General features: G+C 36.2%; 1 protein-coding gene across 4 annotated transcripts in view; it reads right to left on the bottom strand.

Moving 5' to 3' along the window:
* Nucleotides 1-19665, bottom strand: part of LOC136029181 (galactosylceramide sulfotransferase-like) — a 73990-nt gene extending 54325 nt beyond the window's left edge. For 3 of the 4 annotated variants that reach the window (XM_065707301.1, XM_065707302.1, XM_065707300.1), the window contains exons 1-2: nucleotides 19559-19665; nucleotides 3607-4227 (exon numbers count right to left, since the gene is read on the bottom strand). In XM_065707301.1, coding sequence (XP_065563373.1) covers nucleotides 3607-4227; nucleotides 19559-19626 — 689 coding nt within the window. In that variant the 5' untranslated portion in view covers nucleotides 19627-19665. The remainder of the gene's footprint in view (nucleotides 1-3606; nucleotides 4228-19558) is intronic. The other variant, XM_065707303.1, reaches the window with a different exon arrangement.
* Nucleotides 19666-26504: the final 6839 nt, after the last annotated feature.

Raw genomic sequence — 26504 nt, 5'->3', positions numbered from 1 at the left:
AAGGGTGCGATAGTCTTTATTTTATCATAGGACTCTTGCCCCACGCTATAGCAATAGTAGATTTTTTTGAGTTTTCTCAGAACATTTAATTATGATTTTGAACTACTTTTAGTGAAAGTGTCGTTTTGCCAGACATTGATGGCCCGCAAAGAAACAGTGTGAAAAGAGTTTTAAACTGATACACATTAGTCTTCTTGCTGATAAAATACAACTAAACTAACCTAACCTCAATCTCCTGAATAAATATTAGTTCTCTATGTTAAAAAAATAAAAAAATAAAATATATATTTTCTTTAATGTAAGTAAATGCAGTACAAATTTAAAAAAAAAATTGATAATCATTGAAACAAATTTACTTAGGGACTTAACATATTTACATGGGCGGTAATCAACATCATAAAACGGGCACTTAAAAACACTTGTACATTTCAAAACATTTAGGCATGCAGACCTGCCAGCGCAATCGTCACTGCAAGAAGCCGTGTGGTGCGGTGGAAATTCGCAGTCTCCAAAGGCCGGGCCGGGCCGGGAGGCAGGGGAAATAGTAGTATAAAATTAAACATTTTTTAAAACATTCCAAGGTGATTCCACCTTACGCAAAAAAATAAAATACATTACAAAAACACTATAAAACGCTACTCAGTTGGAGACTGATCAGACTCACCTCTCATCAAATATAGAATTTTCTCCAGACCGACACGATGTCTATGCTCTACATATACTTCTCGATCTGAAGTAAGGTAATGGCTCTGTGGTAATAATTTCACACCGTCCGCGTACGCACAGACTGGGTCCGATATGGCTGGCATGGCATTTTCTCGAGTATAAATGTATAGTTTCTAAACTTAAGAGCGAATCGTTATGACCTTCGCTCTTGGAACTAAATTATTTAATGCACAGTTGCTCTAAATAAATAGACCCGTCCCAGCTATTGTAGTCCATTTGAGAGCTAATGTGCTCCTAATTTTCTCAATATCTTAATAAATTTTAGTTTTAACTTTAAGTCAATCGGTATCCTTTGAATAAACTTAAACTTGTCCCTCCCCCGGCCATTGAAGTTTACACATATTTTAATAAATTTCAAAATGATTTTTTTTTTTAAATTCATGAAATGGCACTCCAGCGGCTGTATTTTGTTTATGACTACGCTTCCTTTTTCTATGTAAAAGGACCATATTGGAGCTTATGATCGTGAACGATTTGACATTCGGATTGGCAATGATTTGGGCACATTCTTTTGGGTCGATTACAACGTAACGACTACTCTAATGGTGCACACTCTCGCTGATCTTACCCAAGGCTGAATTTAAAATGAGCATAAAGCTTTCTTTTTTAACCTTCTTTTTTGCCTAAAAGCATTTACTGACAATAAACGCGTCTATAAACGTCTATAAACGTTCTCATTTACGGATTTTGATTGAAGTGGATTGCTCTATAAATCCTTATGACCTTGAAACCGTTGGCACGCATCCACCATAAAAGAATGTGGTGTACGACAATATTCTATTTCGGACGAAAATCAACAATGAGTTTTTGTTTTGAAGGTTTCCAATGCATACCTCCATATTCTACCAAAGAAATATTATAGGGACTCTGTGAATCCCTAGACACTGAGCGGCTTATGCACACTATAAAACAAAGTCCTTTGCCAAGTCATGAAGTTCCGCTGCTATCTCACCATCAATTTCGAAAACCATCCTTGCGATCCATTCTCCGTAACAATGGTAATGTAGAGGAAACTTGGACTATAAGGATTTTCCAGACATTTGTAATTCCCAAACAGCAAAGAGTAGTGACACATTGCCGAAGGGTAAAGGGAGTTCATATCCAGAAAAGCAGCATTCGACTTTTCACTAGTGTGTTGTCCAGTAAGGTCGGTTTCCAGGATATGATCTCCGTGACAAACATTCTCATCCCCCATGGATCTTTTTACAAACAAGGGCTTATCCATGTCGGTGATCAGACCTCTTTTTTCTCTTGATTTTAAAAATTAAGCCGTCACGAAACGAGTAGTTGAAAAATAATATCCCAAATTCCCGAATTCCTCATAGATTTTATCCGTGTTTGTACATACAATATCCAGCGACATCAATGCATCGCTTGCTAGGTACATTTTACAACAATACTCCCGATTTTTACCCACAAAACTTTCAAAAAAAGGAAAATCTTGGCCAAAATTTTTCGGGAAATTCAAAGCTGGCGGTGGTGCATTAACGGTCGTGAAATGAATCATAAAATGCTTTGATGGGTGGTAATTTTTCCTAAGGCAGCCTCGAAGTGGAGTTGTAGTAGTATTCTTATGGGTGTGTGCCCTTATATGCAGGTCAATCATACAGTTCATCATCTGGAATGAACTATTAAGGAGGGGAAACTTTAAATCGTCGCTATTTTGTACTTGAACTAATTGGCATAAGGATTTGGGATAAAAACTGTAGGAATCTAAAAAAAGGATTTTGTTCAAGTAAGTTTCACCATTTTCAATCTTTTTCCTTTTGAATTTTAAGAGCAGCAACTTTTCGGATGATTTGGGTATGGTATTGCATGAAAAAAAACCATCTACCGATGCACCATCTATAATTTCACCTTTCTAAAAACTGTCCCACGCTGCTAATATGAATTTTAAATCAAAGTTGGAATTGCGAATGCAAACCGGTAGAAGGTATTACCGCTTAACATTTAAATTACATGATTCATGTGCCAGTCCACAAAAGTTAATCTCCCCCACCCCGAAGAAATTAGATTACTTAAATGATCATGTTGGTGGATTGGTGTTTACCCATTACCTTTAAAAAATTTCCCATTGAAAACCCCTCACATCTCTTTATTTGTAACAGCCAACTTGTCCTAAGGGGATAGAGTCGTTGAGTAATTTACGTTGTGCAGCCGTGAAATTGAATTATTAGCTGTTTGATCAAGTGCAACTATAGCTGCGCCTATATAATTATCCCCATCCAATGTCTCAAATATCTCTACCGACTCCATGGTATTATTAGTATATCCTTACGTATGGGCATAAGAGATTGAAATGACTTCATGTTCTTTAACATGATTCGACTTCAGTAGATCGTATATGTTTCTTAGTTTAGCTTTGATATCTTATGCTATCTTATCGCTCTGCAGGAGCGAATTACGAAAATTTTTGAACAGGAAGATAGCGTTGTATCCCGAATCCACCTCCATAACGGGTATTCATGACTCTTACAGTGACACAAGTGATGTTTTAATTTCAAGTATGTACACAATCTAGACAAACGCATTAGACAATAATAGCATGTCCCGTTACGCCCCCTTTTACCCTCACTAAAAACGAGATTAATATTTGGAATTTGAAAGAAATTTTCAATTAAATCAGACTTTAGATATCTAGCTTTCTGTAACTTGGAGTGGGCATTTACACCGTAATCTACTATTAGTTAGAGAAGAATATTCGGAACAACCTAGCAAAGTAAAGACTGCAGGAGGGATAGTTCCCCTCTAATTGTAGCGCAATTTGAACGGGAAAAACAAATCTTATTTAGAAGCTTAACTGCAGAGATGTAGAAGTGGGAAACGCACCCCCTATGATCAATTAGTGTGCATAAATGATAATGGTATAAATAACTTTACCTTTTGAATTTTTTGTAGAGCAATGTATCAGCTTGGTTCCAGTTTCCAAGTATTTCTTCCTGCTTTTTAGATAAATAATATTTCTTTTTTTCATCTCTAAGGTTTATTGGTATGTAATTGAAATACGAAATAGGAAATCCTGTCATATCTCTTAGTATCATTAGGGACTCATCAAAAAATTCAGAGATCAGCACTAGGTCAAACATTTTTTCTGTCCTCTGAATAAAATTGTTAATAGCTGTTATGTTGTCAAAATCTGACTCATCAAGTCCAAGAAACCAAGAAAGAGGGTTTCTTCCAAAAAGTTTCACAAACCTTGAATTATTTGTAATTTCGTTCCTTTCTAGCTTGTCAATAAAGTCCTTTATTGATGTTACATTATAAAACCCTCGAAGGTCGAAAAAGTTGAACATAGATTCAAACTGAATAGGCGGCCTTCTAAGCATTGCAATACGTAACGCATCAGTGTCTAACATGTGCTTCATTTCGGTTCTGTTCCAGTGGTTATCCTCAATTACCAAGTTGAAATCTTTTATTTCTCCCCAAGTAACATCCTTCAACCTTCCCATCGCTATAGATTCTGAAGCCAAATCTGTGTACCAGTTGTTGAAATAAGCAATCCTAAAAATTTGAAATCATTTAGGAAGAATCTCCTTTTATCAAACAGTTCATTGTAATAATATTTAATTAAGGAGAGATTTGGACCAATAGTAACTCGGTCCAATAGTTTTTTTTGAATTTTTTTTTTTTATTTTGAACCATAATGACTCGCTGTTTACCCTAATAGGTGAAACCAAGACCAGAGGAGTTTTTTTTATGATTTTTCATTTTTCTTAGTGACATTCCAATCAAACAGTTCGTGATAACGATTTGTAGTAAGGAGTGATCCGACTCAATAGTAACCGAAACTCTAAAAAACAGAATCTTGATACCAATATGTACATCAAAAGAATCTGACTTTAATGCTAATTTTCTATATACAAGTTTCATTAAGTTTCATCACAAACTGTTTTTTATTTAAATTCTCATTGTATTTTTAAATTAAAAACTAATTTTTTAAGTGAAAGGAAGAAGCGATATTAAAAACTATAACGACCAGAAACTGTTCCGTATATGAAAGGGGCTGTCTCCACCTCAACACCCCGCTCTGTACGCTAAAGTTTTTTATTGTTTTAAAAAATAGAGTTGTGATAAAGAGTTAAAAATTTGGGTAAAAAGCGGGCGTTGAGGAGGGGACAGCCCCTGTCATATACTGAATAGTTGTTCGTTTTAAGTTTTAATATCGCTCCTTACTTTCAGTTAAAAAAAAAATGTCTTTTTAATTTAAAAGTATGAAAAAGAACGACTTAAAAGGAACAGAAACTGTTCCGTACACGAGGAAGCAAACCTCTACTTATTGCTTCGCTGTTTACACTATGAGGTGAAACCAAGACCAGGGGAGTTTTATGCTATTTTTCATAGGTGCGAATTCATTTTGTTAATGATATTCTAATACCATAGGAAAGAACGACTATTGAATGCCTCGATGTTTACGCTAAGAGGTGAAGCCAAGACCAGAGGAGTTTTTGAAATTTTTCATAGGTCGGAGATGCAACAATGGGACGCTTCTTTTATTTTTCGTTGATTTAAGTATAAAGTAAGGGGCTACTTTAAGACTAACAAGAGCTAAGAGCTCATCTGGCACTTGTGACGAGATCGGATGAGCTCTACCAAAATTCTAAGAATCAATAGATTGATTCAAATAGAAAATAAGAGACTTAATACCAGTCGGGATTTAAAATAAGAGCTCTGAGACAAAGTCCTTCTACATATCCAAATTCATTAAGATCCGATCACCCACTCGTAAGTTAAAATACCTAATTTTTTCTAATTTTTTCTCTCCTCTCAACCCCCCCCCCCAGATGGTTAAATAGGGTAAAATAAATTTATCAAGTGAATTTGTGCAGGTTCCTGACACGCCTACCAATTTTCATCGTCATAACACATCCAGAAGCACCAAACTCGCCAAAGCATGGGACCCCTCCTCGTAACTCCTCCGAAGAGAGCGGATCCAGTTCGCTCACGTCAATCACGTATCTACGCATTTACTTATTCTACCCACCAAGTTCATCCCAATCTCTCCACTCAAATCGTTTTCCAAGATTTCTGGTATCCCACTCCATCTCCCCCCCCCCAATGTTACCAGATCTAATCAGGATTTAAAATAAAAGCTCTGAGACATGAGTTCCTTCTAAATACCAAATTTCATCAAGATCTGGTTACCCGTTCTTAAGTTAAAATACCTGAATTTTTTCCAATTTTTCCGAATTAACACCCCCCCCCCAACTCACCCAAAGAGAGCGGATCCCTTCCAGTTATGCCAATCACGTATCCAGAAATTATATTTATTCTTACCATCAAGTTTCATCCCGATCTCTCCACTCTAAGTGTTTTCCAAGATTTCTAGTTTCCAAGATTTCTGGTTTCCAAGATTTCTGTTTCCCGCCTCTAACTCCCTATGTCCCAGGATCCAATTCGAAATGAAAACGGAGCATCTGAGACATAAGATCTTTCTATATTAAGTTTCATTAAAACCCGATCACCTATTCGTATGATAAAAAAAACCTCAATTTTCATGTTTTCCAAGATTCCCAGTTTCGCCTCCAACTCTTCCCAATATCGTCAGATCTGGTCGTGATTTAAAATACGAGCTCTGAAGCACAAGATCTTTCTAAATATCAAATTTCATTAAGATCTGGTCACCCATTCGTAAGTTACAAATGCCTCATATTTTCTTATTTTTCTCAACTACCCCTCCCCCTCAACTCCCCTAAAGAGATCGGATCCAGTCCGGTTATGTCAGTCACGTATCTTGGACTTATGCTTATTCTTCCCACCAAGTTTCATCCTGATCTCTCCGCTCTAAGCGTTTTCCGGAATTTCCGGTCACCCCAACTCCCCCCAATGAAACTGGATCCGGTCGTAGAATTAAAATAAGAGATTTTAACTATGAGGTCCTTCTAAATATGGAATTTCATTAAGATCCGATCACTCCTTCGTAAGTTAAAAATACCTCATTTTTTCTAATTTTTCAGAATTAACCCTCCCCAACTCTCTCAATGAGAGCGGATCCGTTCCAGTTATGTTAATCAGATATTTAGGATTTGTGCTTATTTTTTCCACCAATTTTCATCCCCATCCCTCCACTCAAAGCCTTAACCGAGATTCCCCCCCCCAACTCCCTTCAATGACACTGGATCTGATCGGGATTTAAAATAAGAGATCTGGGTCACGAGGTCCTTCTAAATGTGAAATTTCATTAAGATCCAATCACTCCTTCGTAATTTAAAATACTTCATTTTTTCTAATTTTTCAGGATTAACCCTCCCCCCAACTCCCCCAAAGAGAGCGGATCTGTTTCGATTATGTCAATCACGTATCTAGGACTTGTGCTTAGTTTTTCCGCCAAGTTTCATCCCGATTTCTCCACTCTAAGCATTTTCTTAGATTTTAAGTTTCCCCCTCCAACTCCCCCCAATGTCACTGGATCCAGTCGGGATTTAAAATAAGAGCTTTGAGACACGACATCCTTCTAAATGTCAAATATAATTAAGGTCCAATCACCTGTTCGTAAGTTAAAAATACCTCATTTTTTCTAATTTTTCCGAATTAACCGTCCTCCCACTAACACCCCCCCCCCCAGATGGTCAAATTGGGAAAACGACTACTTTTAATTTAATCCGGTCCGGTCCTTGATACACCTACCAAATTTCATTGTCCTAGGTTATCTGGAAGCGCCTAAACTAGCAAAACCGGGACAGACAGACCGACCGACATACAGACCGACTGACAGAATTTGCGATCGCTATATGTCATTTGGTTAATATAATACCAAGTACCATAAAAACGAACAGAACTCTTCACAGTATTCACGAACTTTTCACAGTTTGAACAAAGATGCCGTATGCAGCTTACTTCTCTGCACAAAAAATGACACAGCAAAACAATAGTCAAAATATTTATGTTATTTGCTTAGTATTTCATTATTAATTTAAGAATTAGTTGATTCTCAGATTTGTCTGGGTTCTTAGAAAACCCCACAAGGTTTTATGTCTGGAGGGAAGCTGGCTGCTTCCTACTCCTTGATCTGGAACCAGATTGTATTGACATCATCAACAGCTACAAGAGGTTCCAGTGAAAGTATTGGCCAGATCATAGATGGATAGATAGTTAGATGGATAGGTATTTGTTGCAACCAAAGCCACTTAGGGGCCATGGCAAAAAAACAACAACAAATAATACAAAATATTACCATATGATACTAACTCACATAACAGAAAATATAATAATAACTATCAAAAAGCATAACAACTGCAAAAAGAGAACAAAAACAAAAAGGCACATAATACCATAAAAGTCACATAATTACACAAAATGTCACACACATGATCAATACATTTTAAACATTTTAAAGCTACATGTATCATGGTTATAAAAAAGAAAAAAGAAATGCTTCAAGCACACCATATAAAATAACTTTCAACACTCTTTTCTTGTCCCGCCTATCGTCCACCCTCCAAAAATCTCTCTCTGTCTTACATGGCTGCACGTACGTACCTCCCCAGATTCTTAATATCCACTTTACACTTTATTTCTAAAATTCCAAACATCCAATCGTTCCCATTTACCCCAATCCCAAATGTTTCTACCCTCAAATCCTTTAACTCCTTACAATTGCACATAAAGTGCTCTAAGTCCTCATTTTCTCCGCACATTGGGCAAAAATACGGGCCCCTATGTGACCTAAACCACCCCAAATACTTCCTTCTTTCACCAAAAGGCATAAAACTACCCCTTATTGAAATGACCCACCTTATGTCCTCCCCCGAAGTCCCACTTTAAAATGGTATTCCTCTCCCCATACCTCCTTGACCTCCACGTACACACCTAGAGACGCTCCCGCGGTCCAACTTGCCCGCCATAAATGGATCTCCTGCTCTTGCAGTAGAATCTTTACGTCTTTTGACACGGATACTACTTCCCATCCTATGCCCACCCCATGATTCCAAATTCCTGACATCCCACAACTATTCAAAATTTTCCTTATTTGATTTGGCCATGAATCATTTCTATTATCCTTTTATTATTATTATTATTATTATCGTTTTTAGTGACAACATTCTTTGGCATGGAATGTTTCCAGAAAACGTTCTTAACTCTACGGCAAGATGCGATGGGATTGGTAACTTCATTTGGCTCTAGTGTACCCCCATATGTGTGTCATTGGAATGGTGGGATATTTGTGTCATGGGACCAATTGAGGGGGTATGAGGGATTTAAAAAAAAGTAGTAGTACCGGGATTCGAAGGGGGTAAATGGCACTCGGAGTATTTCCCCCTATACTACTCAAAAGTAATCAGAGGGCAACTATCCCAACACCCTCGCCCTCTTTTCCCCAAATACATCAGATCAAAATTTCGAGATAGTCATTTTGTTCAAAATAGTTCAAAGATTATACAACAATGTTTACAGGGCTGAAACAAATCCCAAGAGCCTGGGGGAAATAGTTGAAAGTTAGGCCCCGGGGCATATATGGTTTTTATGGAAGGGGTGATCGTACAATCTTCAGAGGAGGTTCATTTGATTTGAAATTGGAAATTCTAGTTTTTTTCTTAAGAGTCAAAAATGATCAGAAGGCAACTAGTCCCCCTCCATGCCATATTTTTTACAAATATATCAAATCGAAATTCTGAGATAGCCATTTTGCTCATAATAGTCCAAAGATTACAAAACAGTGGCTCCAGGGTTCAAACAACTCCCCGGAGCCCAAAGGAAAAGGATTTAAATTATGCCCCGAGGGTACATAAGGTCTTATTGAAATTATTGAAAAATCCAGTAATTATATCTTTGGGGTTTTCAGCCCCCCCCCACAGCCCTCAGGACAAGGGCATTAAGTTAGGCAAGTCGTCCTTTGTTTCCATATAGTATATGATTTTGAGAAAGCTGGGCATGTTTGACTTTTACTTTCCAAAACGACAAATGGCATTCAGAGGAGCCTTTCAGAGAATGTGAAAGGGGAGTGTTGAGCTAAATCAGAGCACGTTATTTGCATACAGGTTGTCAAAAGGGCAAAACTCAAGAAAGACTGGGCGTATTGCTTAGAAACTATCAGGAAATTATAAGGGAAATGATCAATTGACCTCACAGGCAATATTTTCATGTTACTATTACTACTGCTACTACAACTACCGCAACTACTGCTCCAGCCACTACTAATACCACAACTATCGCGACTACTATTACTACTACTACTACCAGTAAAACAACGTCGTCCGCCAAGGCTGAGGATATTGAAATGAAGATGTGGGGAAATTCAAAGCAGAAAGTCGAGCTAAATCAAAACATTCTGTATGCACACAGATTGTCCAAAAAGCGCACCAGCAATATTTAAGATGACACTTCTGGGGCATCATGAGGGGGATGTTCAACTTAACAAAAGACAACATGTACAAGCTACTACTGATATTAATACTGCTGCTACTACAGTTACTACTGCTGCTAATACAAAGCTACTAATGCTAATACCTCTCTTAGTACTACCTCTACTATTATGATACTGGTACTATTAATTCTAAGCGAATGAAGGTGAAAATATGACAGAATATTAAGGAGAAATTAGAACTAAATCAAAACACACTATGTACATGCAGGTCTTCAAAAGGGCGTATCTCGGGAATGGATTCGGGTTTTAACTTGGAACTTTCAAAGAGTACTTAAAGGGGAAGTTCAATTGACCCAAAGGTAATACATATACTACTAACAATATTGCCTAATCCAACTACTGCTTCAATTGTTACTATTTGTAAGGCTAAGAGTATTAAGGTGAAAAGGGCGTCAAAAGGGGGTCAAAAGAGTGCATCAACCATACTTTTGGAACGGTTTACCTTGTAGAGATGAAACTTTCGGTATATCCAAGGGGGATATTCAACTGACCAAAAGGCAATATGGACATGCTACTATTGCTAGTAATACTGCTGATACTGCTGTTACTACTATTATTAATGCTACACCAGTATTGCTATTTATTTATTCTCGGGGCTGGATAAGAGGTGATTGGAACGATCGGACAGGGCCCCGCGTTTGAAAGGGCCCCAGGCTGCCATCAAAATACACACTATATTTTCGAAATTGTTAGATATTCTTAATGACTCATGTAAGGCTTTCTTCTGGAGGTAGATCATTTTTCCAGGCTAAAACTAATAAAAAACTATCTCATATTAACAATGAATAAGGAATAGATAAAATAGTTTCTCAATTATGCCGAGTTAAAGCAAAGACGCAAGGAAATTAGGTTATTAGACAGTTATAGAAGAATTTACAGGACAAAAACTTAGAAATATATAAATTCATGGATTCATATTCGGTTATATAAATTCATATTCAATTAATGTTTGTGTGTTTTGTAAACAAGAAATAATTGTTATTTTTTATTTTATGGATGTATGTATGTTTAAATTTTTTCGAAAATGGCTCCAAATATTTTTGGGAAAATTTGTATCTTGGGATTTTGTGGCCTGAAAAAGCGACCTAGATAGGTATCAAGTTTGAGAAAACACATTTAGAGCCTTCATTTCAGAAAAAAGTCATATGAATAACGTCATATATATGCACAAATTTCGAAAGGTCAAATCGTCATTTCCAAAGCAGGAGTGGTTTTATAATTTTTAGTGCCTTCGCAGCATGTAAAAATATATAAGAAACATAGTTTAGTATAAAATTCCAAAGATAATCAATTAGTTTACAAAAGTAATTTCCGGCAGTTTTATAATGCCTAGAGGACAGAAACGTATACTAACAAGTGCTTAAAATCAACAAATTGGACCGTAAAATGATACAAGATCAAGAGGATGACCTGAGAAATGCAAATTCACAGTGGGTGAGAATGAACAAGCTGGACTATCAAATGTTGCAAGACCAATCCAAGCAACTTAGGCAAAGGGATTTGAAAAAATATTTGAAGTAACGATAATCGAAAAAAAAATATGAAAGTTAGGATACTTGTAAAAATGACAATTGAGTCAAAAACGAAAGAAAGGAACAAAGAAATGTACGGTTAAAAGATAATTGGCAGCGAATGTTAAAAAGAGTCAAAACAAAAGTGACAAATAAAAAATATGCTTACTGAAAAAAACTGAAAGTAATAATGAAAGAATTGAGTAATAAAGAAATATACAGTTAAAACATAAGCGGAAGCAAGAATTACAAAGAGGCAAAAACGAAATTGAAGAACAAAAAAATAGGTTGCAAGACATGCGACAACGACGATCAGAACGAATGGAAAATGAAAGCAAGGAGCAAAGAAATGTGTGGAAAGAAGATAAGCGACAGGGAGAACTAGAACGTGTTAAAATGAAAGTGAAGAGTAAAGAATTGTGTGGTCAGCCGACACGCGAGATCAATTATCACAACCTGTCAAAATGAAAGGGAAGAACCAAGAATTGTGCTGTTAGAATACTAGTGAAAGCAAGAATCAGAACGAGTCCAAAATGAAAGTGAAGAGGAATTTTCAGGGAATGTTGAGGAGGGATAGTTAACTGAATCACAACACGTCATGTGAATGCCGATTGTCAAAAGAGCGTATCAACAATATCTTAGGAACGGTTTCGCAGTGAAGTTGAAATCTAAATGGATTGTTGTGGGGATGTTTAGCTAACCAAAAGACAATACCTGCATTTTAATACTACTACTTCCACTTGTTCTACTACTATTACTCCTGCTACTGTAACTACTACTACTGCAGCTATAAAGAATACTAAAGAATAAAACTATTCGTTCTGGTACTGTTAACTATTATTGCTTCTACTCTTCACTGCTTCTACTGTTACTACTGCTACTGCTGCTAAGCCTAAGGGTATTAGGACAAAAATTGAGGAATATTGAAACAGTAGGAATCTAAATTGAAACCCGCTATGGGCATACAGATTGTCAAGAGGAAGTATCAGCAATGCTTCTGAAATGGTTCATAGTATTAAGTTTAAACCTTCAGCGTGTGTTGATGGTTCATGGTATTAAGTTTAAACTTTCAGCGTGTGTTGAGGAAGATAGGGAAAACAAGACCTAAGAGCTCTTGTTCAAGCTCTTGTTCTTGTTCAAAACAAGAGATCGGATCCGGTCCGGTGATGTCAATCATGCATCTAGAACTTGTGCTTATTCTCGAACTCGCCAAAGCACTAGAAATCACCCCCCCCCCCCAATCCCCCAAAGAGATCGGATCCGGTCCAATTATGTCAATCATGTATCTAGAACTTGTATCTAGAGCTTATTCTTCCCATCAAGTTTTATCCCGATCTCTTCACTCTAAGCGTTTTCCAAGATTTCCAGTTTCCAATATTTTCGTTCCCCCCTTCATTCTCCAATGTCCTCGGATCCAATCCGAATTGAAAATGGAGCATCTGAGACAAGATATCTTCCTATATATCAAGTTTGATTAAGATCTCATCATCCATTCGTGAGATAAACATACCTCAATCTTCAAGATTTCCTCTCCCTCTAGCCCCCAACATGGTCGAATGGGGGAAGCGAATGTTATCAAGTCGGTTTGTGCACGTCCCTGACACGCCAACCAATTTTTGTCGTCGTAGCACGTCCAGAAGCACCAAACTTGCCAAAGCACTGGAAATCTCCCCCAAACTCCCCCAAAGAGAGCGGATTCAGTCCGGCTATGTCAATCACGTATCTAAGATTTGTGCTTATTCTTCCCACCAAGTTTCATCCCGATCTCTCCACTCTAAGCCTTTTCCAAGATTTCAGGTTTTCCCCTCCAACGCCCCCTTATGTCACCGGATCTTGTCGGGATTTAAAATTAGAACTTTGAGACACGAGGTCCTTCTAAATATAAAACTTCATTAAGATCCGATCACCTGTTTGTAAGTTAAAGATACTTCATTTTTTCTAATTTTTACGAACTACCGTCCTTCCACTCTTCCCCCCCCCCAGATGGTCGAATCAGGGAAGCGACTATTTCTGATTTAACATGGTCCGGTTCCTGATACGCCAATCGCTTTATTGATTGTATAAAAAGGAAGTTAGTTTTAAAGTTCATATTTCCATATTTTAGAAGATATGAGAAATCAGCATATCTTCAGTTTCCTGATTCCACATTTCCAAATCTGTTTAAAAGTTTTGCTCTGGAACTTTTTCCCTATTGATCAACTTTATGAACTTTACGAGAAAAGTTAACTAAAGTTTAACTTTAATGCTTGCTCATGTAAAGGTTTACGGAAGGTTAACGAAGCAACTTTATGAACTTTGCGGACTTTATGAACGCCGTCCTTTAGCTTATCTGGAAGTGCCCGAACTAGCAAAACCGGGACCGACAGACAGACAGACCGACGGACAGAAACTGAGGTCGCTACATATAATTTGGTAAATACCAAGAACTATAAAAAACCAATGGTGCTCTTTGCATGCTGCTACTAATGTTACTACTGTTGCTGCAACTACTGCTACTACGCAAGCCAAAGATACTAAGGTGAAGCGTTCAAAGAATGTTTAGGCGGATGTTGAACTAAATCACAGTGAACTATGAGCATGTAGAATGTCAAAAGGGTGACTCAACACTATTTCAAGATTGGCTTACGTTATAAAGTTGGACATTTAAGGACTCATACTACTGTTACTGCTACCATTATTACTACTTCTACTACTACTACTGCCGCTAAAGCTATGGATACTAATAATTAATTTTACTGCTACTGCTACTACTGCTGCTTCTAAAACTAAGGGCATTAAGGCGATGAATTTGGGAAATATTGAAACTGTATAGAACTAAAACGAAGTACGGCCTCAAACTTAATGCTGGAAAATGTGAATATTTAGTTTTTAATACTAAGCATCAAAGTAGTGTTCTTGCTTATGGTTATTTTTCAGTTAAGCTTGTTTCTTCAGTTCGGTGGCTGGGTATTAGTATTTGCTCATCTTTATCGGCTTTTCGATCTTGTGGACTTAATGATATTAAAAATAAACTTAAAATTGGGTACGCGAAAATTGTCCCGAACCGAGGCAGATTTTCACGAAAGGCTTCATTCAAACTTTATTCTACATATTGTGATCATTTTATATTGTTTCTTTCCGGTTTGCGCCCGTTTTTTAATAATCAAGATTTGCAACGTATAAGAGTTCCGTATTTTTGTTATTGCAAATATTTATTGTATCTGCCGCGTTCTTATAGAAATCAGAAGATTATTAGAAAGTTTTGTGCCACTGATATTATTTTTGTTTACAAGAAACTCTATGCTAGGTTAGGTGCTGAGGCCTGTCAACGCTTGGGTCCTCACCACCCTTTGATTAGACTGTGTTGATTGTGTTGTTTGTGTTATTTTGTTTTTCTTTCCTTAACGTTTTTACTCCGCTTAAATTGTCAAAACAAGCGCGTAAAAAATAAATTATTAATTATTAGTACACTATGCCCATTTCTTGAAAAGTTTCAAGAAAATTTGTTAGCATTAAGTTTAAACTTTCATCATTTGATGAAGGGGACGTTTAAGAAATCAAGGGTGCCCGGCACATACTGCTGTAACGCTACTACAACAATTATTACTACGCAAAAGAGTATTAAGTGAAGCTTTCAAGGAATATTCAGCTGGATATTGAAATAAATCAAAAATTTATAGTGCCCTTTTCAGAGTCAAAACAGATTGGAAGGCAAGCAGCCCCCTCTCAAGCCCATTCATTTCAAAAACAAATCCAGTCATAAGTTTGAGATCGCCATTTGGTTCAGCATACTAGAACAGTCCAGTAATTATGTCTCCAGGGATATTGGATATGTCAACCCCCCGCAGTTATGCAACTTCCCTATAACGCTTTACAACTATATGTTGCTTTAAAACACTTTTGTTACCCGGTTTTAATTAAATATTATTTAAGCGATTTGTAATTATTGCGTGAATTTATTGCCGATTTCTATTTCTGGTTTATTTATGTATGAGTATGTTCATGATGTATGAGTGAATTTCCCTTTGCTTCGTTTGATTTTATTCTTATTTTGTCCTTGGGTTTGTTTTGTTAAATTCTGATTCTCATCAATATTCTGGCCTTTATCTATTAATAATTTTGCGTTCTTACTTGATTTTTATTCGTTGTTGTCGATATTTGTCTCGTACAATTGCTTTCTTTTCTTTAGTTTTGGGTAATATTTTGTACCTCCCTTTTCTGTTTTTGCAGATGGGTTTGTAATTAATAAATAAAAGGCCAAACGGGGCATCATTAGCCTTGAAAACATTTTTATGGGGGGACTGACAAGTACTACCAAGAGCTTTGTTTTCAGCGATTGTAAATGGTCCAGGCGAGAGATGAATCATTCAAATGGTAACAAAGTTTCTATTGCCCCTTTTCAGTGACCAAAACGATTGTCCCACGGGAAAGTGCCGTTTTCTGCCATTTTGGGGCACCAAACCATGATTTTGCCCAAATGTGGACCAATCTGCTATCAACTGAAAATTCTGAAATAGGTAATCGATTAAAAAGCATAAAAAAAAACTGTGTATCGTGCTTCCTAGTTGCAGAGGAACTAATGCCGAACGATGGTGCAATCGTTCCGGGAAAATAACGTAGTCCATACAAGATAAACTGTTAATATTGACTTTTATCTAAATGCTTAATTTAACTAATCTTATTCGCTTGACTTGTAAAGGAATTTTTCTTAGTGATGTATAATTACACACCAGCTAATTTGAAGGATTGTCGATGGGTCATTGTGTAGGTTGGGGGGGGGGGGAGAGGGGGAGCGCATTGCAATGACCATTCAGGCCAAGTCTACTAAAGCCTTCAGATAAATATAAAATGGGGTTTGGGGGGATTAAGAATCAATCTCTGACCTTTCTTCATTTAGGCTAAGTCTAAATAAGGGCGGTGCAGGATGGTAACCTCCCTTCTCATTGCAGAAAAATGCTTGTGATATTTGTTCTAAAGCTTGATATAAAATAAAATTGATATCTAATCCCTATTGACTCTCGAGAATACTTTTCGTTTACGCCTTTGTAATTGGTGCTGAGAAGAGGGGTGGGGTTATAGTGCCCTTCCCACTGCCCGAACCTTTTTGTATGTAGAATAAAATATCCATTTCCGGGGATTGTGAATGGTAATATTTCTCTTTTCCTATGTGTACACAACGTTTCACTGTGTCTAAACATATGTATGCAATGTACTTAAGCTTCAGAAAACCTTGCTGCAGAGGTCGCAATGGCTTCAGCTGCGTTGGACATCAAAAATCCCACAAATTTCCGTCCATACGAACAAAAATACCCTCTCCGTCCACCCGAAGTTCAAGAAAACTACTGTTCATTGAATGTGGACTAAATATTCAAATTCTGTCATAAAATCTAATTCCAATCCAAAACTGTAATTCTTAAGGAAATTGAAATTGTCGGATACCAATCAACAATTAACGATATTACACAGTTTAATATCAAGAAATCGAGGGTTTATGAGGCCAGCAGCCCACATCATACCTTGGTAAAAACCTATGTATGATTTGAAAACTGTCTATGCACCCTGCGAAGACAGAGGAAAATGTATATAAATAGGAAAATGAGGGATAACCACGTTTTAATTTCGGCAAAAACACATCTCCTTGTAGTACTTCCTCCTGTCTCTTGGGAAATTTTTTGACTGCCCTCATGTTGTCCCTCACCTCCATACTATCTGTACCAGTAAGGAGATTAATGTAATTTCCTGTGTTTGACAAATTTTTTCGCAACAAAAGGGGAGCTAAAACCCACAGCACCCATAGTTCCCACCCATTTATTCCGCATAAATTCCCAGCAATGAACGATTAGTTTTGACAAATTAGAGACTAGTTTCGAACCCCCACCCCGTCTAGACCTTCTTGTATATTTATATAAAGGCTTCCTCCCCTGGAAAGCAAACAAATATTGAAAATTATTATCATTAGAAAATATTAGATATTCCCATTTAAATTTTGGCAAAAACACAGCTCCAAGGAGAACTCGCTGCCCCCTCTCCCCTCGGGGATTTAAAAGGTGTTGCTTCGCGTCCCTCCATTTTGGACAAGTAAGCATATGAATGTAATCTTCTATTCTACAAAGAAAAAAGTTCTGCAATAAGATGGGAGATATCACCCCACAGCACCGATATTACAGACTTGATCCAAAAATACTCACATAAATAAAGGAAGATTAGTTATGAAATTATCCTCCTTCCCCTCTAATAGCCCTATGATTTAACTGTTAAAAGCTAGTGTTGATAAGAACAAAAATGAAGCCGAACTCTGTTTTCGCTATCTTATATAAGCCACGTGTAATTAAAGAGCTGTGCGTCAGTCGGGTCTCGAAAGGACGTATCTCCATAATTGTAAATTTTCAGAAGAGGCAAAAAAACCTTGCAACTTTTCTATTTCTCGTCTGATAATCGCAAAACAAAAATCGCCATGATTTAACTGTTAAAAGCTAGTGTTGATAAGAACAAAAATTAATCCTCCAAATCTCAGTTGAGATAGCTCCCATTTCGTTATCTTATATAAGCCATGTGTAATTAAAGAGTTGTACGTCAGTAGGGTTTCGAAAGGACTTATCTCCATAATTGTCAATTTTCAGAAGAGGCAAAAAAACCTCACAACTTTTTTATTTCTCCTCTGATAATTGCAAAACAAAAACAGGTTGATATGTAAATCAATACATATCAATTCATTTTTATGGCACTCACCAGTCGGCCAAGTGCCATATAATGATCATAAATTCTGTCCGTCTATCTGTTGGTCGGCGTGTCGGTCCCGCTTTTGCTAGTTCGGACACTTTCAGATAAGCCAGGACGATGAAAGTTGGCAGGCATATCAGGAACCGGACCAGATTAAATTAGAAATAGTAGCTTTCCCGATTCGATCATCTGGGGGGGGGGGGATTGTAGGGATGGTTAATTCGGAAAAATTAGAAAATTAGTTATAAAAATGTCTCCTTACAAGCCTACATAGCGCAGTGGATATGGCGTTGGTATTGTACCCCAAAGGTCGTAGGTTCAATTCTTGAAAGAGATAGTTTAATATACAAGTTTCTGTTTCTTGCTCTACCATTTTCAGTATTAATTTTTATTTTAATTTCAAAACTTTTTAAAATGTCTGGCCTTGACTAGCACTTTTGCCAAAAGCATCAGAATGGATCACGTTTTATGGTAATTAAATCTGAAATTTGCTATAGTATGGGACAGCAAGCGTAGGAGGAGCTAAGGCAAGCGATGAATTTAAAGTGATCAAAATTATGTAAAAAGTTATTTCAGAGGCAGAAATCCCAAACAGTGGGATTTTCTTTTTCTTTTTGCGGTTGTTGTGAGGTTTTCTTTTGCTCTTCTGAAAAGCTATAATTATGGAGTTACGCCCTTTTGATACCTGACTGATGTGTAAACTATTGATTGTTTAAAATAGCTACCATAATGATGTTGAAGCATCCATCTTCCATGGGAAGAGAAATAAAAATCTCTTAAAATTTCATTGCTCAAGTGCATAACCGAGTTGATTCTACCACAATATTTCTTTCTAACTATCTTTCTACGCCATTTTCAACCAAACTATTCTAAGTAACACTTCTGCAGGAACTTCAACAATTTTGGAGGAAACCCTGAAAATTACCTGTAGCCATGCTAAACTTACGTTTATTCTATCTTACAGTACGTTTTACAGTATCTTACAGTACGTTCACGTTTTTTGAAATAATCTTCGAATGGCAAAAGTCAACCGGAATCTTGAGATTTTGTATTTCGTTCGTGGATAGAAGGAAATATTATGAATAAAAAGTCTTTTACTCTTTATCATATTAGGAGCCACAACCACAATAATGGACATTTGAGTAGCTTAGTTTTTCAGTATCTTCACCTACATTAATAGAAAAGTGTAACGTTATAAGATTATTTACAAAAATTAATCTCTTCATAAGAAGAAGCTTCTAAATCAACCAATATAACCTACCTTAATAGAATATCTGCTAGAGTAGTCCCAGACACTTTAAAACCCTTGGCAAAAGCTATTTGACGCATGGCAAATAAGAATTGAAGAAAATGGCAAAAGAAAGAGTTGCATTTATATCTCCGTTATATTTCGGCATATTTTGGTATATACGCAGACCGGTTTATAGTTGTTGATTCATATAATTTTCTTTTACTTAATTTTAAGTCACAGTGCAAGTAATTACCTTGGTCTCATTTTTTCCCAATACTTTAGGGCAATAACCTTCCTGTAGTGATGAAATTAATTCGATAAAGCAACAGAACTCAAATGCGATCTTAGAGCAATTACAACACGAATGCTGCTTTGAACAAGGGTAAAGGTGCTGATAGAGGCTGGAAGGCGATACATCCCCCCTTCCTCCTGAGGAAATAATATTTTTATGAAAAACATAAATTTTTGTAAGATATCGAAAAAAAATACACTTTTGCCCTAAATTCATTTTGCCCCTCCGTTAACTGGAAAAGTCTTTATGGCTTTTTGTCATCAAGATCACAGACTCTACTGTGGTCTGTGATCAAAACTACGCATAGTAAAAAGAGATCGATCATTACAAGTTTGGAGATATCGTTTGCTTCATTTTAAATTTTCTGTGAAAAGTTTCTGTTTAAGCATCCATATGTACATTCGCTTGTTTTTGTTTCTGGACCTTTTGAATGGTGGCCCAGTCAAGATTAGTACCCATTCTTGGGAAAAAGTTTTTTCTTTGCGTATGAAAGTGAACAAACCTATAGATAATTACATAGGTTTTTTTTTCAATATAATGCAAGATTCAAGTATATGAAACGATATTTATATAAAAAAAACTGCATTAAAAAAGAACATGTAAATCTGCTGCTCAAATTCAATTGGCTTGTCGTAAAGACTGGCAACCGTCTTGATATTAGTCAGGTCGACACATTTCACAACAAAGTCATCATAATTTGTCATAATATGGGAAGTGGACAGTTTTTTACTATGAAATTGTTTAGTTCTTGCCTTCGGCCGACAAAATTTGATGGATAGAAAGTTTCCAAGAACGCATACTTAAAGAGTTACTTGTAAAAATCCTTAACGAATTACACCTTTAAAGCACTGTCGTAATTATTTTTATCATTTTTGTTTATGTAGATTTCGTATTCTCTGGCGAAATATGGTCAAATTATTCATAGTAGTAAATGGTATGCAAAGAGTGAGTGCCCTGTCAATAGGAGCCGAACTGTGGAGAAGGCATGGAACCCAAAGCCACTGAGGCAAGGGTGTAAAATATGCAAGTGGCACATATTTTAAACGTGGATTTTTTAATGGAAAAGGGGGATTAATTGTTGCCAATCGTTTTACGATTGGCTCGAAACTTACAAGGCCCATTCTGTGGGTCAAAAGTATCACACTTGCTATTGTAGCAGGGTGAGGGAGGTCAGGGGCCTGGAAATGGGTCAATTTTTATGGCCCTGATTAGTTGTATTTTAAGCGGGCTCTTTTGAATCGTTCGGTATGCTAATATTCAAAGTCTTTTCCAAGAGTATTCTCTGGGAACGACGCGCGTACTACAGTAAGACAAAAGCGGCTAAGTGAGCCTGATTTTTCAAATTATGTACCATAAGGGATCAAGTTAAAACTTTGACGAAGACGAGTTAAAACTTTTGACGGGAGATGAGAGTAAACTTTAAGTTTCAAAATGGTGAGGGGGAGGCAGAGGTAAGCCCAAAGAGACTTGATGTATGTATTTTGTCGAATATCATTGTCTGTAATTTCTTATGAACGTCTTTTGGACGGGGTTGAAACTTTCAGGAGCTTTTGGAAAAAAAAGAAAGAAAAGGGAAAGGGAAACTAAAATATAGTGTTGGGGGAGCGGGAAGGAGCTAAAAATTTTTGTTTCTAATCCAAACGGATAATATTTTTGCGCTCTAAGCTTCTTGTGTGTTATAATGCATGTGTGGCGAAGTAGCGAAAAAAAAAGCAAAAGTGCTGCCAGGTTGTCAAAATGACATGTCTGAAATATCTCAGGAGTGGCTTAGGTCATCAAACTGAAATTTCCAAGGACTTTTGAGGGGAGCAAGGGGACGGTGGAGTATTACATGGGAGAAAGGATAGAACTCAATCAAAGACACTGTATTTATTCATATTTTATTAATACCCCTATCTGCAGTATCCTGGGAGTGAAAATAGGCCATTGGAACGGGAATTCAAGGTCCTAGTGATACTTATGATATACGAAAGTAATAGGAACTCAACCAGTATTTGTCCCAAGCCCTTTTTCCTACCTATCCCCTGCAGTCCCAAGATTATCCGACAAAAATTCAAGATGCTAATTTGTTGAAAATAGTCTAGAGGTTCAACAATTGCCCCCACCCCCCAAAATCCTTGCGACAGGAGTCTCAAAATGCATTATTAAAATAAAGAAGAAGGTGCAAAATAATAACACATAAATATTTTAATAATAAAACGGTAGATAGCATTAGGATATATTCAAGGATGTAACAGGATGAAAGTCATGATGGCTTCAGCCCTATATGAGGCCAAAAATTATTCAAATTTACAGTCCGTTTGAATGATATTACCCCTCCCCTTTCATTCGAAATTCTATTGGAAAACTATTCGTAAAATGTGTTCCAAGGTTTTGTCCGAAATTTAAACAGCAAGAAAACATCTTAATTCTTATGCAGAAAATAGCCTTTACAGATACTCCTTTTATTGACAAAGAAGGAAATAATGCCAAATAAAAGCGGAAAGAAACTACTTTTAAAAAATTAAAAAATAAGTTTTCAAAGAAAAGTAAAGGGCTATTGTTATCCTAAAACATGTTAAAGTGCCGGTAAAGGACAAACCACACTATTACGACAAACGAGAATAGATAAAGGCTAACGCCTGTAGCTTCACTGTAGCTGTTACACCCCCTAGAAGATCTCAAATTCGGGTAACTACCGGGTAACTATCCCTACACTTCGGTAGAAATGAGTACTACTCTAGACTACCACAACGGAAATTGGTTGGGACAGGAATGTTGGTATGCGGGTATAGCCCAGCGAAAATTATACCGGGACAAGAAACCTCGTTAAACCTACATATGGCTGCTCTTTGAGAGTTTTTTTTTTTCAAAAAGAGTACCATTACCAACACCTGCGAACAACACGCCCAGAATATCCTAAATGAAATCTAAATACTTTTCCCAATCCTAGCCAAAGGATAAGACAAAACCGAACCCTTCTTGAATATAAACAGACTTGCAATGTAATGTCTTCATTATGTAACAGAAATAAACTCTCGTAATAGACTGACTTGGTCTGTAATAAACTAACATTTACCCAAACATAAGCGACTCCATTCAACCAAGGGAATTTAAATAATCATTAACTTAAATTCCAAGAAATGGTGATTGGAGGAGGCCATAAAATAAGTTCAAATATTGAAGTCATGCAGTCTCTGCAGAAAGGGCGAGTCACACCTTTTCAAGCAGCCAGAGAGAATTTAGAATTACTTAACCAAGCCAAATAAATAGAGGACTCAGTTTTGTGATTAGCTATCACGAGGATATAAGAAAAGAAAAGAGAATTAATGTAAATGAAAAAGAAATTAAAGCAAATTTTTTATATAAGCACAAAACAACAGAAAAAGTTTCGGAATTTCAAACCTTTTGAACATTCTCTTCTTATTATTTTCTCATCTGGTTGTTCTTGCACTTGGCATCTTACAGGAGCGTTAACCTGTTGAAGACTAGTAGCCACTCCTCTAGAATGGCTTCATTCGATTAATGGGGATACATGACCATCACCAAAAGAGTTCGGTTTGATTAGGTATATATATGGAATAAGCAGTCATCTAATTTGCTAATATCCAGTGAAGAGACGGTTAGGTTTAGAATGACCTCTGAGGGGGATGCTTATACTAAGCAACCGACCAATAATAGAGAGAAAATTAATGGGCCTTAGTCATATAGTTATAAGACTCTTGTAGCACAATTAAGGAGAAATATCCTCACCCTCTCGAATTTTACGTTTGAGAGTAAGAAAGAATGGGGCTCCGGTGGACGGGATGGCACGAGGCCTCACGAAGGATTGCTTTACTGGCCTCTTGACCTCCATTGGTGAAAACAACTCCACATCTAAATCAAAATGTACTGTTATTAGTTCTGCACTATATGGAGAAAGATGGCACGCCTATGCCACTCATTCCCAGGGCCATTTAAATCTCTTATAGTATGTATTAATCAAGATCAAGTTTTTTTTTGTAAAAATTTCAAAGCTATAATGCGAAAATTTACATCGTAATTATAATTTGTTTATTATATCTTTTAAATTTCCGTTTATTTAATTATAGTATAAAATGGGACATACGACTTTGGAAAATCATGGAGGAGGAACCAAGAAAGAATTTATAGATATTCAATATCCCAACATCATTAACAGTTATCAAGTTAAAGCTTTTAGGATATGATGGAATGGAAATGTTGAACCAAATCTGCACATTGATTTGAGCTCTCATTTTCAAAGGAAAGTAAAGAGAAATTTAAACCTTAAACCTGCACCAATAAAGTGTTTTAGATATCTCTGAAGCTAGCCCTTGAGGCAAATCTTATTTCTTTTAATCCTGAATTTCTGCATTTCCCTTCCAAAATTGATTCTCCCCGAAAAATGATATTTAAAGTATTGTTGCACTCTTGAAACTATATTATTTTTATATACAACTACAAATTCTATAGCTTTATTTAAACATCAAAACTAATTGTTAATTTTTTGAATTTTGGAATAGTTTTTTTCTTTTCTTAAAAAAATAAGTTATGCAGACTAGTGCATTCTTAAATAATCTTTACTTTTTAGTAACATTTACTCGACATAGTCAGCTCATTTTTTGATGATTTTTTTGTTATTTAAGATAATTTAACTGTTATTTTTCAATGCTAGAGGTGTTTTATATGCCGCAATAGAGTAATTTAGGCACAATCATAAGATATATCATCATAAGATATATACTATACTTACTTTACTGGATTAACACTTTTTTGGTTATATTTACTTCAATGAGATATCTCACGGAGTCCATTTTAGTGGACCAGAGCTAATGCAGGCAATTTTGTTATGTTAAAGGGATTTACACGCCAAATTAAAGTGAAATACGTTTTTTTTATGTTACGTATCCATATTTGAGACTATTATAGTCTCAATATGGCAAGTCATAATAATAGTCAATATTTTAGCAAGTCAACGTTATTGTTGACAATTTTAATGTTTGAGATTACCTATACATAATATTAGAGTGAGTTAGGTACAATCTTAAATTCTGTTCTTATATGTTATTAGTTTAAATTTTATGTTAAAGTTTAAATTCTTTATTTTTTTTAATAAGTTGATAGTTTATAGATATGATCTTATATATTATTTAGTATTTCTAATTGGTTTGATTAACACTTGTTTTGGCTTATAAATCCTACTCTTAGTCAAAATTTAGGGATTCGGAGCTATCATAGACCATTAAGTGCATTCATAAGATAGATTGTGCTGTTATATGTAAACTAATATATTTATTTTATTGGGTTAAAACTTACTTGATTAAATTTCCATGTTTGACATTATTAATAGTCTACATTTTAGTAAGTCAGAGTTGTTGATGACACCTTTTGATGTTCTAGTTAAGTTATATGTGATATTAGAGTTAATTAGATACATCCATTAGATATATTCTGTTCTCATGTTTAATTTACTATGCTTATTCTACTGAATTAGCAATTGCCTCTAGATTTTTATTCAATATTGCGTAACGACCTGACTGATCTTCGACATTGATTTTGGATGTTGATGCTTTGTAGCAATCTGCCTGACTTGGGATCATGATTTTGGATATGCTTGATTTGTCGGCAATGACGGTTTATATTTTCGCCGAAAAAGAGCTTTGTTAAAAATTGCTAGAGTCATCAGGATATTACGAAAGATTCAGTAATGAGGACTGGTGTCAAGTTCTACATTCGTGAACAAATTCCTGGAGGCCTATGATGAGCTGAATATTATTTTTGATGCATAGAGCGAAAATTTGTCTAAGGAGAGAAGGTCTCAAGTTTTTCGTAATGCGTTATTCAGTGATATGTATGATATGATGAAAACTCTTCGCAACAGCAGTGACTTTAAAGTCAGGTTCTCTCTGGGGAAAATTTCTAAAGTCCCCTGTATCTTACATGATGTTACTATATCCCTGACAGTTAGTAAAAATGAGTGCGTCAAAAAACTAGAAACAGTGATTGATCAGTGCAAAGCAGTTCTTCCCTAGCCTTCTGAATGACCCTCACTACCAGCACCTGAAAAACCACTCGAACGGATGTTCATTAGTAGCCTAGCCCCAGAAAAGACTAAGGCGTGTTCAAATCGAAAACGGAATGTCGAAGAGTCTATAAACCCTAAGAATGCGAAGTTCAACAGACTAAGTCTGGCCTAGACACATATTAAATAAAAAAAAACTATTTTTTTTTAGCTGAAAGTAAGAAGCGACATTAAAACTTAAAATGAGCAGAAATTACTCCGTATATAAAATGGGTTGTCCCCTCCGCAATCCCTCCCTCTTTACGCTAAAGCTTTCAATTGTTTTAAAAAGTAGAATTGTGGCAAAGAGTCAAACTTTAGCGTAAAGAGCGAGGGATTGCGGAGGGGACAACCCATTTTATACACGGAGTAATTTCTGTTCGTTTTAAGTTTTAATGTCGCTCCTTATTTTCAGCTAAAAAAATCAGTTTTTTTTATTTAATTTCTGAACGTTTTTGAATTAATGCATGTTTGGTTTTGGCTCTCCGCACATAAATTATTAAAATGAAATTTGTATATTAATTAATTTTTTGGCTAAATGGCTTCCTCTTAATTTTGATTAGACGATTTTGAGAAATAAGGGGTGGAGAAGGAGGCCTAGTTGCCCTCCAATTTTTCGGTTGCTTAAAAAGGCAACTAGAACT

The sequence above is a fragment of the Artemia franciscana genome, chromosome 7 (genome assembly GCF_032884065.1).
Source record: "Artemia franciscana chromosome 7, ASM3288406v1, whole genome shotgun sequence".
Taxonomy (NCBI): Eukaryota; Metazoa; Arthropoda; class Branchiopoda; order Anostraca; family Artemiidae; genus Artemia; species Artemia franciscana.
Note: the sequence above shows the minus strand (reverse complement) of the source record. Positions and strands in the feature narration are given on the sequence as shown.